This window comes from Malus domestica, chromosome 14 (genome assembly GCF_042453785.1).
Source record: "Malus domestica chromosome 14, GDT2T_hap1".
Classification (NCBI taxonomy): domain Eukaryota; kingdom Viridiplantae; phylum Streptophyta; class Magnoliopsida; order Rosales; family Rosaceae; genus Malus; species Malus domestica.
In genome coordinates, this window is record NC_091674.1 from 29,776,596 (window position 1) to 29,793,594 (window position 16,999).

Sequence of the window (16,999 nt, forward strand, 5' to 3'; positions counted from 1 at the left end):
TTACTGAACGCCGCCACCGCCATGTTGTCGAAACAGGGTTAACACTTCTCCACCAAGCATCCTTACCCCTAACTTATTGGTCGTATGCTTTCAAAACTGCTGTGTATCTTATTAATAGGATGCCCACTCATGTTCTCAATAATATCTCTCCATACAAAGCTCTCTTTGGTGATCTTCCTAACTACATGAAACTTCGTGTGTTTGGTTGCTTATGTTTCCCTTGGTTAAGACCCTACAATTCTAACAAGCTTCTTCCTAGATCTCGTCCATGCCTCTTTCTTGGTTACTCCTCTACTCAAAGTGCTTATCTATGTCTTGATCTCCCTTCCCGTCGTATGTTTGTTTCCCATCACGTTCGATTTGACGAAAACACTTTTCCTTTTTCTTCTTGTGACTCTGTCATCCCTCCAATTCCTTCCCCTGACTCCACTGCATGGTCTGCTCTCACTCCAGCAGCTATCTTCATTCCTACTCACATTGCCGAGGTACCACCGGTTCCATCACACACCTCTTCTTCTCAGCATGCTGCCACTCATATGTCTTCGGAGGTCTCGGAGTTGTGTCTCTCCCCTGCACCATCACCACATCATCTCATACCCACATCTATCACTCCCTTACCCTCACCACCACCACCAAATAATTTCAACCATCACCCCATGACCACCCGAGCCAAAAACAATATCTTTAAACCTAAACAACTTTGCACTGCCACCAAATACCCACTTCCTTCTCCCATTGAACCAACATGTGTTTCTCAGGCTATCAAAGATCCTCTTTGGCGTGCAACCATGTCCGACGAGTTCAATGCGTTAATCCGCAATGGCACTTGGGAGCTTATTCCTCCTCAACCTTCACAGAATCTTATCGGGTGCAAATGGGTCTTCCGCATCAAATGACATTCTGATGGCAGCATTGATAGGTACAAAGCATGCCTTGTTGCTAAAGGCTTTCACTAACGTCCTGGCGTGGATTTCTTAGACACCTTCAGTCTAGTTGTCAAACCCACCACCATCCGTATTGTTCTTCATTTGGCTCACTCATGGTTGGCCTCTTCGTCAATTAGACTTGAACAATGCTTTTTTGCATGGATCACTCTCTGAAGATGTTTACATGGTACAACCCCCCGGGTTCGGTGAATCTACTGTTCCAACACATGTCTGCAAACTCCATAAAGCTTTATATGGCCTCAAACAAGCTCCCCAATCATGGTATAAGAAGTTAAGCACCTTTTTGCTCAATCTAGGATTTGTCAATGCCATCTCAGATACCTCTCTCTTTATTTTTCGTCTGGATAATGATGTGATCTTCCTTCTAGTTTATGTTGATGATCTTGTTATTACAGGAAATAATACCAGGCTCCTCTCTACGTTCATTCAAGCCTTGGCAAATCGTTTTTCTGTCAAAGATTTGGGGAACCTTCATTATTTCCTTGGGGTTGAAGTGATACCCACCACCACGGGTTTGTTTCTTTCTCAACATAAATACATCCATGATCTTCTCGCTAAAGCTAAAATGGATGGTGCTAAGGATGTGACCACACTAATGGCTACCTCTACTCCTTTGATTCTCTCTGATGGCTCTCCTCTCACTGATGCTACTACTTTTCGACAACTTGTTGGAGGTCTCTAATACCTCAGTTTCACCCACCCTGACATCTCATTTACCGTCAACAAACTCTCACAATTCATGCATCAACTAACTGAGTCTCATTGGCAAGCCTTGAAACGTCTCATCCGCTATCTGAACGGCACTATTTTTCATAGCATTCTCTTCCGCTGCAGTGCCTCATCTCGTCTATATGCCTTCTCAGACACTGACGGGGCTGGTGATCGTGATGATCGTAAGTCTACCACAGGTTATGTCATTTATTTGGGTGGCAACTTAATCTTTAAGAGCTCTCGCAAACAACGTTCTGTCGCTCGATCGTCCATGGAAGCAGAATACCGCGCCATAGCCTCTACTACTGCTGAACTAGCTTGGCTTCAATCCCTTCTCCATGAGCTTGGTGTCTCCTCAATGAGTAAGCCAACCATTTCCTGCGACAATATTGGGGTAACTTTTTATAGTGTCAATCATGTTCTTCACTCTCGCATGAAGCACATTGAACTTGATTTTCAGTTTGTTCGTGATCGAGTCAATCGCGAGCTTCTTCAAGTGTCACATGTTTCTACTCAGGATCAGCTTGCAGACGTCCTCACAAAAGCTCTTCCTCGTCCACCCTTCCAATTGTTACGATCCAAGATCGATGTCTCTGACGGGACCACCGTCTTGTAGGGGCGTAAAAGGGAATCTTCTTCTCAACACATTGATTGCTTATCCGCTAGCCTTTCATGATTACTTCCATTAGTCATGTCTTTCATGATTGTGTCTAGTCCACTAATTGTCCATTAGTCTTTCATTACTATTTCCATTAGTTGTTGTCCGCTCATTTGGCTCCTATAAAGAGCAACTACTCTATTGTAAATCATTTAATACAAACTGAATATACATTCATACTCACCTTACGGCATTAGGTTTTTATTTTTCTTCTAAGTTATAATATCTTCATGGTAATTTGGTTTTTGCATGTAGCTATACTGCTATAGTATACTGAATAATTAAAGAACCCATGTTTCACCTCTATTGTTTGACCCAACTTTAAACACTGGATTGCCAAACCCTTCGATCGATGATGACATATTGATAGATAAATTAAAGACCATAGTCTAATCAAAATGACAATATACCGAATCTATCGGAACACTTGGCTTAGTTTATGACATCCCACATCGCCCAGGGGAGTGGATCCTGTAAGCCTTATGTGTATATTCTCATATCTATCTAGCACGAGACCTTTTGGGAGCTCACTGGCTTCGGGTTCCATCAGAACTCCGAAGTTAAGCGAGTTCGCGCAAGAGCAATCCCATGATGGGTGACCCACTGGAAAGTTCTCGTGTGAGTTCCTAGAAACAAAACCGGGATGGCGTGGTCGGGGCCCAAAGCGGACAATATCGTGCTACGGTGATGGAGCGGGCCCGAGATGTGGTGGACCCCGGACCGGGGATGTGACAATTTTGTATTATAGCCAATCCCTGGCTGGAAATGTGCCGACGAGGACGTCAGGCCCCTAAGAGGGGTGGATTATGACATCCCACTAGGGGTGGGCACTTGGAACCGAAAACCGAAACCGAAACACGAATCGAATCAAACCACACCAAACGGTTTGGTTTTGCGGTTTTGAAACGGTTTTGGTTTCAAAACCGAACCGCGGCACACAAAACGGTTTGGTTTCGATTTTGGGTTTTCAAAACCACACCGAAACCGAAACCGCACCATATAATAAATGTTATATAACTTATATTTTAAACTTTTCAACTAGGTTATAACTTATAGGTTTGTATTATGGCAAACTTAACCTTTCAATTGTGTTGTAAAGTATTGTGATTGGTGATCAAGTTCAATTTTAGTAGATGTCATGCATAAGGATTTAAAGTTTAAATCCTTTGATGCATTGGATGTTGTCTCAATTTTAGTAATTGTCATTTGTTGCAGTTTTGGTACAAGTTTGGTACAAGTTAGCTGCACTTTTGGTGCAGATTTTTGGTTCTGTTTTGTGCAGTTTTTTGGTGCAGTTTTGGGGCTGTTTTGGTGCAATTTTTTATGCTGTTTTGGTGCTGTTTTTTTATGCAGTTTTGCTGCATTATTTTTTAGTGCAATTTTGTGCAGTTTTTGCTGCTGTTTTGTGCAGTTTTTGCTGCTGTTTTTTATGCAGTTTTGCTGCAATTTTACTGCATATTCATTAATTAATATACGAGGAAAATAAGACCGTCTTATGCATAAATAGGTGTATATTTTAAATTACATTTTTTTCTAAAAAACCAAACCGAAACCGTTTGAAACCGCACCGCACCGAACCGAACGGTTTGGTTTCATTTCGGTTTTGGCTTCAAAACCGCACCGCACCGCACCGCAAAATGTTTCGGTTTCGGTTGTGGTTTCATTCGAAACCGCACCAAACCGCACCGCGCCCACCCCTACATCCCACATCGCTCTGGGGAGTGGATCCTGTAAGCCTTATATGTATATTCCCATCTCTATCTAGCACGAGGCCTTTTGGAAGCTCACTGGCTTCGGGTTTCATCGGAACTCCGAAGTTAAGTGAGTTCGCCCGATAGCAATCCCATGATAGGTGACCCACTAGAAAGTTCTCGTGTGAGTTCCTATAAACAAAACCGTGAGGGCATGGTCGGGGCTCAAAGCGGACAATATCGTGCTACGATGGTGGAGCGGGCCCGGGATGTGGTGGACCCTGGGCTGGGATGTGACATAGTTGACGTAGCAAGAAGCAATCAAAAGGGTTACTAACATAATCTATTAAAGAATGAGGTCTGGAGTGTACCAAAATTTTGAGAGAAATCCCAAAGGGTTAAAAATGATTAATAATTGAATAATTACAAAACTAACATAATCTATTAAAGAATGAGGTCTGGAGTCTACCAAAATTTTGAGAGAAATCCCAAAAGGTTAAAAATGATTAATGATTGAATAATTACAATTTGTAATCCGATGACTTAAATAAAAGATATAACCTCTCGGAACAACTCAAAATATGTTGATAATTAAAAACAACATTAATCAGACAAAAATGAAAGGTCTAATTTTTATTAAAGGCTAAACGACATCAAATGGCCAAAATCCATCATATATAATCACAAAGCAATGTGTTCAACCGTGGCATCGTTCCCCTCCCGAAAATGTATCACGGGCCCAAATCAGAGCTCGGATGCCAAATCTGCAAATTTCCACCTCATCATTTTGTCTTCCGGCTGTCCATGCTGAAGAAAGTTGGGGTTTCACTATTAACCAATTGGCAATATGCGAAATAGCTCAACTTCTTATAAGCCTATACAAGGTCTCTCCTCCCGTCAATGTGGGACTCATTATTCCCTCCTCATGTGTGAAGAATTTTCAAGCCTAACACATGGACTACACAACGGGGTGACGTGGAGCTTATGTGGTCGTTTGGCTTCCTTTTGTCTTCCGACGGTCCATTTTGAAGAAAGTTGGGGTTCCACCATAAAACCAATTGGCAATATGGAGAGTAGCCCAACTTCTTATAAGCCCATGCAAGGTCCCTCCTCCCATCAATGTGGGGCTCATTCTCAACACGCCCCCTCACACGTGGACAACACAACAGAATGACGTAGAGCTCGTGTGGCCGTTTGGCTTCAGACATGGGACAACTTGTTATGATACCATGAAGAAAGTTAGGGTTCCATCATAAAACCAATTGGCAATATAGGAAGTAACACAACCTCTTATAAGCCCATGCAAGGTCTCTCCTCTCATCAATGTGGGACTCATTCTCAACACTTCCTTCTTCAATCCATTCAGCCATTTGTTCTAAACAAAACCATTAACATTAAGCAAAGAGTTGTTGTCTGGTTAGTGTGTATATATATATATATATATATATATATATATATACATCAAACACCTCCTTTGAGTCCATGAGAAAATGTCTTATTTCCCTCAAATAGAAAGCCAGAATGACTCCTTCAGCAATAGTCATCCTCCTACTCTTCCTTACCTTCCTCTGGTATCTCATCTATATCCTAACCTTTGGATTCCGGAGGTCGAAACACCAAGGAATACTACCTCCTGGCCCTACAACACTACCAATCATTGGTAACCTTCATATGCTAGGCAACTTTCCCTACCGCAGCCTCCAACACTTGGCCAAAAAATATGGCCCTATAATGTCTATACGCCTAGGCTTCATACCCACCATAGTGGTTTCATCCCCCAAAGCTGCAGAGCTATTCTTGAAAACCCACGACAGCGTTTTCGCTAGCCGCCCTACGCTTGAAGTCTGTGATTACTTTAAAAGAATTGTGCTCGGTTATTTGAGCTTCTTTTCATTTTCTGTTTATATAGATCTTTACAAGTATAGTTAATTAGAACTTTACAGGTGTTTCTGCATCTGAGTGTGGGCAGCATTGTTTAATACATGCGTGGGCAGCTTTGTTTGTCCATTTGTTTAATGCATGCGTGGGCAGCATTGCAGAGTCATTCACATGGCTTGGTCTGAGTATGGGCAGCATTGTTTAATGCATGCGTGGGCAGCTTTGCAGAGTCATTCACATGGCTTGGCAGCTTTGCAGAGTCTTTGACATGGCTTAGTTTATCACACCCCCGCAAGCTGAGCGGTTGCCGGCGAACGGGAAGCTTGGAAAGAAGATAATTGAAACGAGAAGTGGACAGTCCTTTGGTCAGGAAATCAGCAAGTTGATCTTGCGTAGCAACATAACCAACTTGTAATTCCTGGCGTGTGACCTTTTCCCGAATGTAATGATAATCGACTTCGACATGGCGAGTGCGGGCATGAAAGACAGGGTTTGAGGCAAGGGAGATTGCAGAAATATTATCACACCACACCTTTGGAGGAGATAGATGAAGATGCAGGTCTTGGAAGAGCTTACGAAACCAAGAAATAGTAGCTGCAGTTATGGCAAGTTGTCTGTATTCTGATTCTGTGCTAGAGCGAGACACTCCCTTTTGTTTCTTAGAACTCCAGGACACAAGGTTTGGACCAAGAAATATACAGTACCCGCCAGTGGATTTGCGATCATCCGGATCTCCTGCATAATCAGAGTCGGCAAAGGCAGTGAGGGTGAGAGCTCCAGGTGTATACACAAGGCCATGATCTGGTGTGGACTTCAAATAGCGAAGTATTCTTTTAACAGCAATCCAGTGTGTTGTGGTTGGTTGATGCATGAACTGGCAAACCTGGTTGACAGAGAAGGCAATATCAGGACGGGTGAAAGTGAGATATTGGAGTGCACCCACTACACTCCGGAACTTAGTAATATCTTGTAATGGTTCGCCGTCATAAATGCTGAGACGTTTGCCACTGACTGCAGGAGTGGAGACAGGTTTACAGTCCACCATGTTTGTACGTTGAAGCAAATCAGAAATATATTTAGACTGTGAGAGATGAATGCCATTACTAGAGCGATGAACCTCCATACCCAAAAAATAATGGAGAGGACCAAGATCTTTCATTGAAAAAACCGAGTCCATGTCCTTGATCAAGGTGTTTATACACTGAATGTTGTTGCCTGTGATAAGAATGTCATCTACATAGATTAATAAGTAAATACGAATTAAACCATGACAATACACAAAGAGAGATGAATCTGCTTGGGAGGCCACGAAACCCAGGTGTTCCAGATGATTAGAAAAACATTGGAACCATGCCCTAGGGGCCTGTTTAAGACCATACAGAGAGCGCCGCAATTTACAGACATGTGTGGGATATTGAGGATCAACAAAACCTATAGGTTGTTTCATGTAAACTTCATCAGTTATTGAACCATGTAAAAATGCATTTTGAACATCCAGTTGGCGTATAGGCCATGAAAAATGAACAGCCATAGCAATAATAAGGCGGATGGTTGAGTGTGTCACCACTGGACTGAAAGTTTCGCCATAATCAAGACCTGGTTGTTGATGAAAACCATTGGCCACAAGACGAGCCTTAAACCTGTCAATCGACCCATCAGACTTTCGTTTAATACGAAAAACCCATTTATTTGGTAATACATTCATGGTAGGATTATAAGGGACCAAAGACCATGTGCCCGCCCGTTGTAGGGCATTGAATTCATCAGCCATAGATGTCCTCCATTCTTGAAATTTATTGGCTTGACTGTAGCAGGTAGGTTCAGACATAGCAGTGATGGTGGAAGTATGGGCATACTTAGGGTTAGGTTTAGAAATGCCAGCTTTTGCACGTGTAACCATAGGATGGATGGTTGGGGGGGCTATAGTGATTGGGGTTGTCGAAATGGGAGAAGAAGTAGGAGTCGAAGGGTGGGTGATAGAGACGAGTGAGGGAAAGTGATTGTCTGAAAAAGTGTTGGAATGGGTGAGGGAAGTATGGGATAGAGTAGGATGAGATGACGAATTTGGTGGGGATGGAAAAGTGAGTTCAGATGTCCCAAGAGGAACAAGATTGCTATCATGCAGAGAGGATGAGACGGGAGTAACACTGAGATTGTCATGAAATGGAAAACAATTTTCATCAAAAATAACATGTTTAGACATGAAGACACGACCTGTGCATGGGTCAAGACATCTATACCCTAATTGATTTTGAGAATAACCTAAGAAAACACATTTCTTGGAACGAAAATGCAATTTGTGTGACATGTATGGACGGATGTATGGAAAGCAAGCACACCCAAAAACCTTAAAAAAATCATAAGATGGTTCTCGATTAAACAATTTTGTGTATAGAGAAGTTAATTTCAAAACTTTAGTTGGCAGTCGATTAATCAAAAAATTAGCAGTATGTAGAGCTTCAGCCCAATAGGATTGTGGCATGGATGCATGAGCAAGAAGAGTGAGACCAGTTTCAACCAAATGACGATGTTTTCGTTCTGCCATACCGTTTTGTTCAGGATGGTGAGGGCATGTATATTGATGATGAATGCCATGTGTTTCCAAATAAGATTTGAAAGTTTTGTTAATATATTCTCCTCCACCATCCGTTTGAAAAGTTTGGATTTTTGTTTGAAATTTATTCTCCATTTCAGTTTGAAATTTAATAAATGTTGAGAACACATCAGATTTTAGTTTTAATGGATAAAGCCATGTATATCGTGAATAATCATCAATGAAAATCACATAATAGCGAAAACCAGAAATTGACAAAGTAGGGGACGTCCATACATCTGAATGAATAAGTTGTAAAGGAAAATGAGAAATAGAATTTGATGGGGAAAATGGCAATTTCTTGCTTTTGCCCAGAGGGCATGAATGACAGACAGAATTAAAATGGTGCCTAGTAAGAGGCAATTTGCTAGAGGAAGCTAAATGCTTTAAAATAAATAACGAAGGATGACCGAGTCTAGAGTGCCAAATACGATCATCAACCTTGACTCCCATGCACGAAAACAGTCCATGTCTTTTAATGGAATTAAAACTTGAGTAAGGATAAACACCAGTGTTACTCCGGCCTGATAAAAGGATCCTCCCCGAGCGGATATCCTGAACACGGAAGCAATTAGGATGAAGGACAAAGAAACAGTCATTGTCAGAAGAGAATTGATTGATAGATAATATATTTTGAGAGGCATCAGGGCAATATAAAGTATTTTTAAGAGTATAGGAGCTAGTAGGAGAGTAAATAAAAGAGGTGCCTATGTGGGAAATGGGCAAACCTTGACCACCATTAACACCACCGACTTGATCTATGCCTGTGTACTCCTGTGCATTTGTAAGTTGTCCAGGATCATTAGTAATATGTGTGTTCGCTCCAGAGTCCAGAAGCCATGTTGTGGGAGCATGAGATGCAGACTGGGGTACACGGGTTGACTGTGCAGCAAGGGCTGTGAGACGAGCACTTGGAACACGGCCTTCATAAGAAGTATTCATACGGTTGTAACAGTCAATGGCAGAGTGACCATTACGACGACAAATCTGACAGCGAAGTGGTGGACGATCAGACGAAGAGGGACCTGCACCAAGAATACCGCCATGGGGACGTCCTGGATTAGGAGCAGCAGCAACATGTGGGCGAGCCTGATTGCCACTATGAGGATGGACAGCACCACGGCCTCCACCACGGGTAAAGCCTGCATGAGCAGTCTGCCGACGTCCACGATTAGCAAACATGGCAGTCAAGACAGGAGTGTCTCCAGACAAATTGAAGGTAAGGTGACGAGCTTCAGCACTGAGCAGCAATGCTTCCAAAGCAGCATACGAAATAGGATTTTCTCGGGCTTGAATGGAGGCGACTGTGTTCTCATACAGTGGTCCAACATTATTCAGGATCGTGGCAATTAAGTCCGAGTCAGCAATGGGAGAACCAGATAAGGCTAACTGATCAGCCAAGGTGTTGAGTTTGTCCAAATAATCGGCAATACTGAGATCACCACGCCGGAGATTGAGAAGTTCCCCGCGAAGTTGAATAACACGATTGTGGGAGGAAGGTGCATATCGGTCCTGTAAAGCCTTCCAGGCCTCGGCAGCACTAACACATTTGACGACAACATGCATAACAGGAGGAGAGAGAGAACTAGTCAGCCATGATAGAACCATCTGGTCAATTTGGATCCAAGGTTCGAAGAGAGGATTGATGGTGTCAGTGAGCTGACCATCATCATTCAGTTGATGAGCAGAAGGGCACTGAGAAGTGCTATCAACATATGGCATCAAACTGCGACTGCGAAGAAGGGGAACAAACTGGGCACGCCACAAGGGATAATTATGGCAATCAAGTTTGAGAGGGAGAAATGCAGAAACGTTAGTGAGGGCAGCGGAAGAAGACATTGTATGTGAAAGAGAAATATGTCGTAAGACTTGGAAAAGGGATGATACCATAAAAGAATTGTGCTCGGTTATTTGAGCTTCTTTTCATTTTCTGTTTATATAGATCTTTACAAGTATAGTTAATTAGAACTTTACAGGTGTTTCTGCATCTGAGTGTGGGCAGCATTGTTTAATACATGCGTGGGCAGCTTTGCTTGCCCATTTGTTTAATGCATGCGTGGGCAGCATTGCAGAGTCATTCACATGGCTTGGTCTGAGTATGGGCAGCATTGTTTAATGCATGCGTGGGCAGCTTTGCAGAGTCATTCACATGGCTTGGCAGCTTTGCAGAGTCTTTGACATGGCTTGGTTTATCATACTTATCCTATGGGCAAAAGGGCATGGCCCTAACTAACTATGGTCCATATTGGCGGCAAGTAAGGAAGCTTTGCACCCAGCAGCTTCTTTGTCCGTCAAAAATTGAGTCTTTTTCTCCGTTGAGGAGGGAGGAGGTGGGGTTGTTGGTTCAGTCGCTTAAGAAGGCCGCAAAGGCAGGTGAGGTGGTGGATCTGAGTAATAAGGTTGGTGAGCTAGTAGAGAACATAATATATAGGATGATATTGGGGAGCCAAAATGATGATTTGTTTGATGTCAAGGGAATTGTTAAGGAGATCGTGTCCTTGATAGGGTCATTTAATATTGGTGATTATGTGCCTTTCCTTAGTCCATTTGATCTTCAGGTAAAAATATTTCTCTTTAGTCTTTACCAACTTAATTGTTATATTGAATATCTTCTAATGTCATAAATGAAAGGACTATATATTTACACTGTTCTAAAATTTTCGTTTAGCGCTGCATAGGCGTTAGGTGGCTGGTCACCATTCCGATTAATCCATAGGGTTTAGAAAATTAAGAAAGGGTGCCTAAACAAGTCTAGGGGCCTGCCTAGACCCATCAAGGCACCCACTTAAGTCACGACTCTCACTTAGACAGAAAATATATGACTTTAATTTTGCATTTTATTGTTTTTAATATATTGTAAGAGGTACTTGGATGAACCGTCATTATATTCTAGTTCCTCATGCTTCCAATATGTTCTAAGACTTTCTACTCTATATTTCATTCTATTTTTCAATTTATGTATCTCAATACAATTATGTATTGTTTAAGTATAAACATGCATTTATCTATATAATATACAATAAGTTTACTTAAATTCGCCTAGTCCACCTAGGCCCCCACCTAGCCGCCGAAGCGCTAAGCCTCAATCCGCCGCCCGACTAATGCCTAGCTTCTTTTAAAACCTTGTATATTTATCCAATGATATATGTCTTTTATTGAAGGGTTAATTACGCATTACTACCCAACCATTAGAGGTGGAGTAATATTAGAGAGACTAAATTTGTAGATAAAATTTTGTACTCAAAATGTCATAAAAGTTGATGATTGGATTATTACCTCAGTGTTCATTAACATGTAATTTAATATTGGTAACGCATCGTTTAATTTACAAATTTAATCTGCCTAACATTACTCTTAGAGGTGATTCCAAATTGTCCCTAACTTTTTAAATATTCCAAATAATTACCTAATATTTTAAAAATTAGACATCCGTTGTGACACTAAGAGTGAAGTGACAATTTTCCAGTGTTAAGTGATGATGTCATTAATATATGTGGACAAAAGTTAGTTTTCATTTCAGTCTCTCGTCTAATAGCTCCTGCTAGTCATATCACCCGACCAACTTTTCTTCATCTCAGGGATTAACCAAACGCGCGAAGAGAACTAGGGCGACAGCCGACCAACTTTTCGAAAAGATAATTGGAGAACATGAACAGGTTGCTAAGAGTGGGCAATTCCAGTATCATCATCATAAAGACTTTGTGGACGTGCTGCTCTCACTAATGAATCAACCATTAAACCCTAACGACAAGCAAGCCTACATGATTGACCGAACAAATGTGAAAGCCATCTTAGTCGACATGATTACGGGTGCCTTCGACACTTCATCTAACGCAATCGTTTGGAGCCTCGCAGAACTCTTGAGACACCCAAGGGTAATGAAGCATCTCCAACAAGAGCTTCGAACTGTGATCGGGATGGACCAGATGGTGGAAGAGAATGATTTACCAAGGTTTCGTTACTTAAATATGGTGGTCATGGAGAGCTTTAGACTACACCCAGCTGGATCGTTGCTAATCCCTCGTGAATCCATGCAGGACAATACAATCGATGGATATTACATACCTAAGAAATCGAGAATCCTAACTGTAGAATTTTTTATGTGTATTTCATATCAAAACAATTACAAGATGAAACATTATATAGGAAAAGAAAGAGAACATAAGCCTAACTTGCCTAACTTGCCTAACTTGCCTAACTTGCCTAATTTCCTAACTTGCCTAACTTGCCTAATTTACACAAAGAAGGTTGACTAGCCTAACTTCACTAGTCATCCAACATGTTTATTTCATGCATGCATTTTAACAAAAGATATGACTTGCATGCATTCCAACACTCCCGCTCAAGCTGGATCGAGGGGATTCCTTGAGCCAAGCTTGGACAGAATGCGCATGAACTGAACCGTAGGAAGAGGTTTAGTAAAAATAACGCTTTGCTTCTTGCTGCGCCATGTTACCAAATTCCCACTTGAAATGGCTTCGTGCCGCAAACAAACAGTAATGGCTTCGTGCCGCAAACAAACAAACTTGAAATGGCTTCGTGCTGCAAACAAACAGTAATGGCTTCGTGCCGCAAACAAACAAACTTGAAATGGCTTCGTGCCGCAAACAAAGAATAATGGCTGGCTTCGTGCCGCAAACAAAGAATAATGGCTTCGTGCCACAAACTTGAACAACGTTAGGTAGAGCTAAAGCATCCATCGAGCTCTCAGCTTCATAATGTTCTCCAGCCATCTTGGCTTAGAGTAAATGTTCTCCAGCCATCTTGGCTTAGAGTAAATGTTCTTCAGCCATCTTGGCTTAGAGTAAAAGTTCTCCAGCCATCTTGGCTTAGAGTAAATGTTCTCCAGCCATCTTGGCTTAGAGTAAAAGAAACTTAGCGGAAACGATCAACAGAGCATCCATCGAGCACTCAGCTTCATAATGTTCTCCAGCCATCTTGGCTTAGAGTAAAAGAAACTTAGCGGAAACGATCAACAGAGCCAGGAATTTAGAGTTCCTGCTCTGATACCATGTAGAATTTTTTATGTGTATTTCATATCAAAACAATTACAAGATGAAACATTATATAGGAAAAGAAAGAGAACATAAGCCTAACTTGCCTAACTTGCCTAACTTGTCTAATTTCCTAACTTGCCTAACTTGCCTAATTTACACAAAGAAGGTTGACTAGCCTAACTTCACTAGTCATCCAACATGTTTATTTCATGCATGCATTTTAACAAAAGATATGACTTGCATGCATTCCAACACTAACAAACACTTGGGCTATTGGGAGAGATCCCAATGTTTGGTCGGATAATGTGCAACAATTTTACCCTGAAAGGTTTATAAATAGCAATGTTGACGTCCTGGGACATGACTTCCAGCTTCTACCATTCGGGTCTGGCCGAAGAGGGTGCCCTGGTATACAGTTAGGGCTAACCACAGTTCGGCTGGCTTTGGCGAACTTGGTTCACCGCTTTAACTGGGACCTCCCGAGCGACCTCCTACCTGAAGACGTGGACATGGCTGAGACGTTCGGCATGGCGCCGTCAAAAGCCCAACACTTGCTCGCCGTACCAACTTACCGGCTAGAGACTAATTAATTAGACATTCGTCCATTTGCTATGTATCGGATGGGTGAAAATAAATTGTCTATTGCAATTATAAACAATAAGGTCAAAGTGACAAATCAATTAGTAGTTAAAATAATCTTATATAAAGTAAAGGAGAAGCGGAGAACCTCTAAAAAGTAAAAAATAGAAGGATAATTGGATATGTTGATTAGTTTTCATATTTGATAAAATATTGAGAAAGGTATCAATTGTATCCAGCATCTGTATATTTGTCATAAAAAAGCAACCCCACCAGCCCCCTCTTCCCTTGGTAGCTTGTCCCCATCCCCAGCCATAATGTTTCACCACCTTTACCCCTCTCCCATCTCAGATATTTCACCATCCATCCACTGTCATGTAAGCGCGGCCACAGAAGAAGAAATGTTGTTGCGATGAGTAGCAGCGTGTGGTGTGCAATCAAAAATTTTCATCCTCTTATATATTACATATGAGTATAAATTTTTAATAAAAAAATTTTTGACTGAAAAGAAAAATCATTACATATGATTTTATTCATCCTCTTAAACTGTAATACTATGTGACTGTTAAATTTTAGGCCTAATTGGATAAATGGTCCCCGTGGTCATAAGGTATTCGGATGATAGCCCCTGTGGTAAAAAAATTCGGATTTAAACCCCTGTGGTCTAAGTCTGTTAGGATTTAAACCCCTGTGGTATAAGTCTGTTAGGATTTATGCCCTTCTGTTAAATAATGCTGATGTGGCTGCCACATATGCCACGTGGCTGCCAAATGTCTGTCACGTGGCAAAAATAATAATTTTTAATTTTTTTTTTTAAAACCTGAATTTTTACAAAAAAACAAAAACAAAAAAAAAACAAACCCAGATCTGCAAGAAGAAGAAGAAGGAAGAGGGAGAGGGAGGAGGGCGCGGGGAGAGGGCTCCGGCGAGGGGGGAGCTAGTCTCCGGTGGGAAGAAGAAGAAGAAGAAGAAGGAAGAGGGAGAGGGAGGAGTCGCGCGGGGAGACCGGCGGGAAGAAGAAGAAGAAGGAAGAAGGAGAGGGAGGAGGGTCGCGCGGCGCGGGGGGGGCGGGGAGCTGGCCTCCGGCGGGAAGAAGAAGGAGAAGAAGTTTGGCGGGGGGGGGGGGGGGACGGGCGGAGGGTGGGGGGAGTTTCTGGGGTTTTTTTTTTTTGTAAAAATTCAGGTTTTAAAAAAAAAAATTAAAAATTATTATTTTTGCCACGTGGCAGACATTTGGCAGCCACGTCAGCATTATTTAACAGAATGTCATAAATCCTAACAGACTTATACCACAGGGGTTTAAATCCGAATTTTTTTACCACAGGGGTTATCATCCGAATACCTTATCACCACGGGGACCATTTATCCGATTAGACCTAAATTTTATAATATGAAGGTAAAATAAGAAACTTCTGAAATATTGCATTAATCGGTTCAATCCCATTTACACAAACGCAAAATGCAATGCTCTGTACACGTATGTCATTCATATATCATGCACTAGATCGGTATCATCGATTCATCATTGCATGATAACCTTCTCAGGGATTGAACAAGCGCATGAAGAGACTTCAAGACAATCGACCAATTTCTGGAGAAGATAATTGGCGAACACGAACAAGTTTCTAAAAGTGAGCAACTACAAGGCCGCCCTCAAAATCATAAGGACTTTGTGGAGATGCTGCTTTCATTGATGAACCAACCATTAAACCCCAACAACGAGCAAGTCTACGTAGTCGACCGAATTAATGTGAAAGCCATCTTACTGGACATGATTTCGGCTGCCTTTGACACGTCAGCGACTGCGATTGTATGGAACCTTGCCGAACTCTTGAGGCATCCTAGGGTAATGAAGCTTCTCCAACAAGAGCTCCAAACCGTGATCGGAATGGATAGAGCGGTGGAGGAGAGCAATTTGCCAAAGTTGGCCTACTTGAACAAGGTTGTCAAAGAGAGCTTTAGGCTACATCCGGTAGCACCGTGCTGATTCCACGTGCATCCATGGAGGACATCACGGTTGATGGATATCATATACCCAAGAAATCCACCATCTTTGTGAACATCTGGACGATTGGGCGAGATCCAAGTGTATGGTCAGATAATGTGGAAGAGTTCTACTCTGAAAGGTTTAATGACAGTGACGTTGACCTTAAGGGGCATGACTTCCAGCTTTTACCATTTGGGTCCGGAAGAAGGGGGTGCCCTGGCATGCAACTAGGGTTAACCACGGTTCGTCTAGTTCTGGTAAATTTGGTCCACTGCTTCAATTTTGATCTCCCAAGTGGCCTCCTTCCTAACGAGTTGGACATGACTGAGACTTTTAGGCAGTCGCTGTCAAAAACCAAACACTTGCTTGTCGTGCCCACGTATCACCTACACGATTTAACATTCATAGAGATTAGGTTTTGCATATGGTGTGTATATACCATTGTTCTAAAAATTCTCGCCTAGTGCCATTTAGGTTCCGTCTAGCACACCCTCGGCGTTTGAAAATTAAGAAATAGCGTCTAGCCTACCTCGGTCGCGACTCTCACTTACAAAATAAATAACTTTTATTTTGCACTTTATTTTGTTCAATAAATCGTAAGCGGCTTGTTGAATACTTAGATGAATAATCTATGTTATTTTATTTTGCAATTTATGTATCTTAATACAATTATGTATTTGTTTTTTATATTTTGCGATTTATATATACATATACTCAATAATAAAGTACCTATTTTTCTTTTTTTATCGCATTTGTTACGTTAGATCGCCAAACCTAAATAAGATAATCGATGACTTTATTGTAAAGATTCATCATCATATTCGTGACATTGTTCCAATCATTCAAAAGGACCATAAACAAAATGTAATCTAACACAACTGGCAGGGTTTAGTAATTTAACTAATTTAACAACAACCACCACCACTAAACCTTATTGTACTAAGTGGGGTCGGCTGTA

General features: G+C 41.7%; 1 protein-coding gene and 1 pseudogene across 1 annotated transcript; both read left to right on the forward strand.

The window, feature by feature from the left end:
- The first annotated feature begins 5,528 nt into the window (after nucleotides 1-5,528).
- LOC103415354 (cytochrome P450 CYP736A12-like) lies at nucleotides 5,529-14,065 on the forward strand. Its single transcript, XM_029092312.2, has 4 exons — nucleotides 5,529-5,857; nucleotides 10,673-11,036; nucleotides 12,057-12,559; nucleotides 13,729-14,065. The coding sequence occupies exons 1-4, from the start codon at nucleotides 5,529-5,531 to the stop codon at nucleotides 14,063-14,065; spliced, it is 1,533 nt and encodes a 510-aa protein (XP_028948145.1).
- Nucleotides 14,066-14,466: 401 nt separating this feature from the next.
- Nucleotides 14,467-16,505, forward strand: LOC103455592 (cytochrome P450 CYP736A12-like; annotated as a pseudogene).
- Nucleotides 16,506-16,999: the final 494 nt, after the last annotated feature.

Coding starts and splice junctions, on each gene's coding strand:
- LOC103415354 (XM_029092312.2), top strand. CDS start 5,529: ATGACTCCTTCAGCAATAGTCATCCTCCTACTCTTCCTTACCTTCCTC. Junction 5,858..10,672: donor CCTACGCTTGAAGTCTGTGA/TTACTTTAAAAG, acceptor GCTTGGTTTATC/ATACTTATCCTATGGGCAAA. Junction 12,560..13,728: donor ATACCTAAGAAATCGAGAAT/CCTAACTGTAGA, acceptor ATGCATTCCAAC/ACTAACAAACACTTGGGCTA.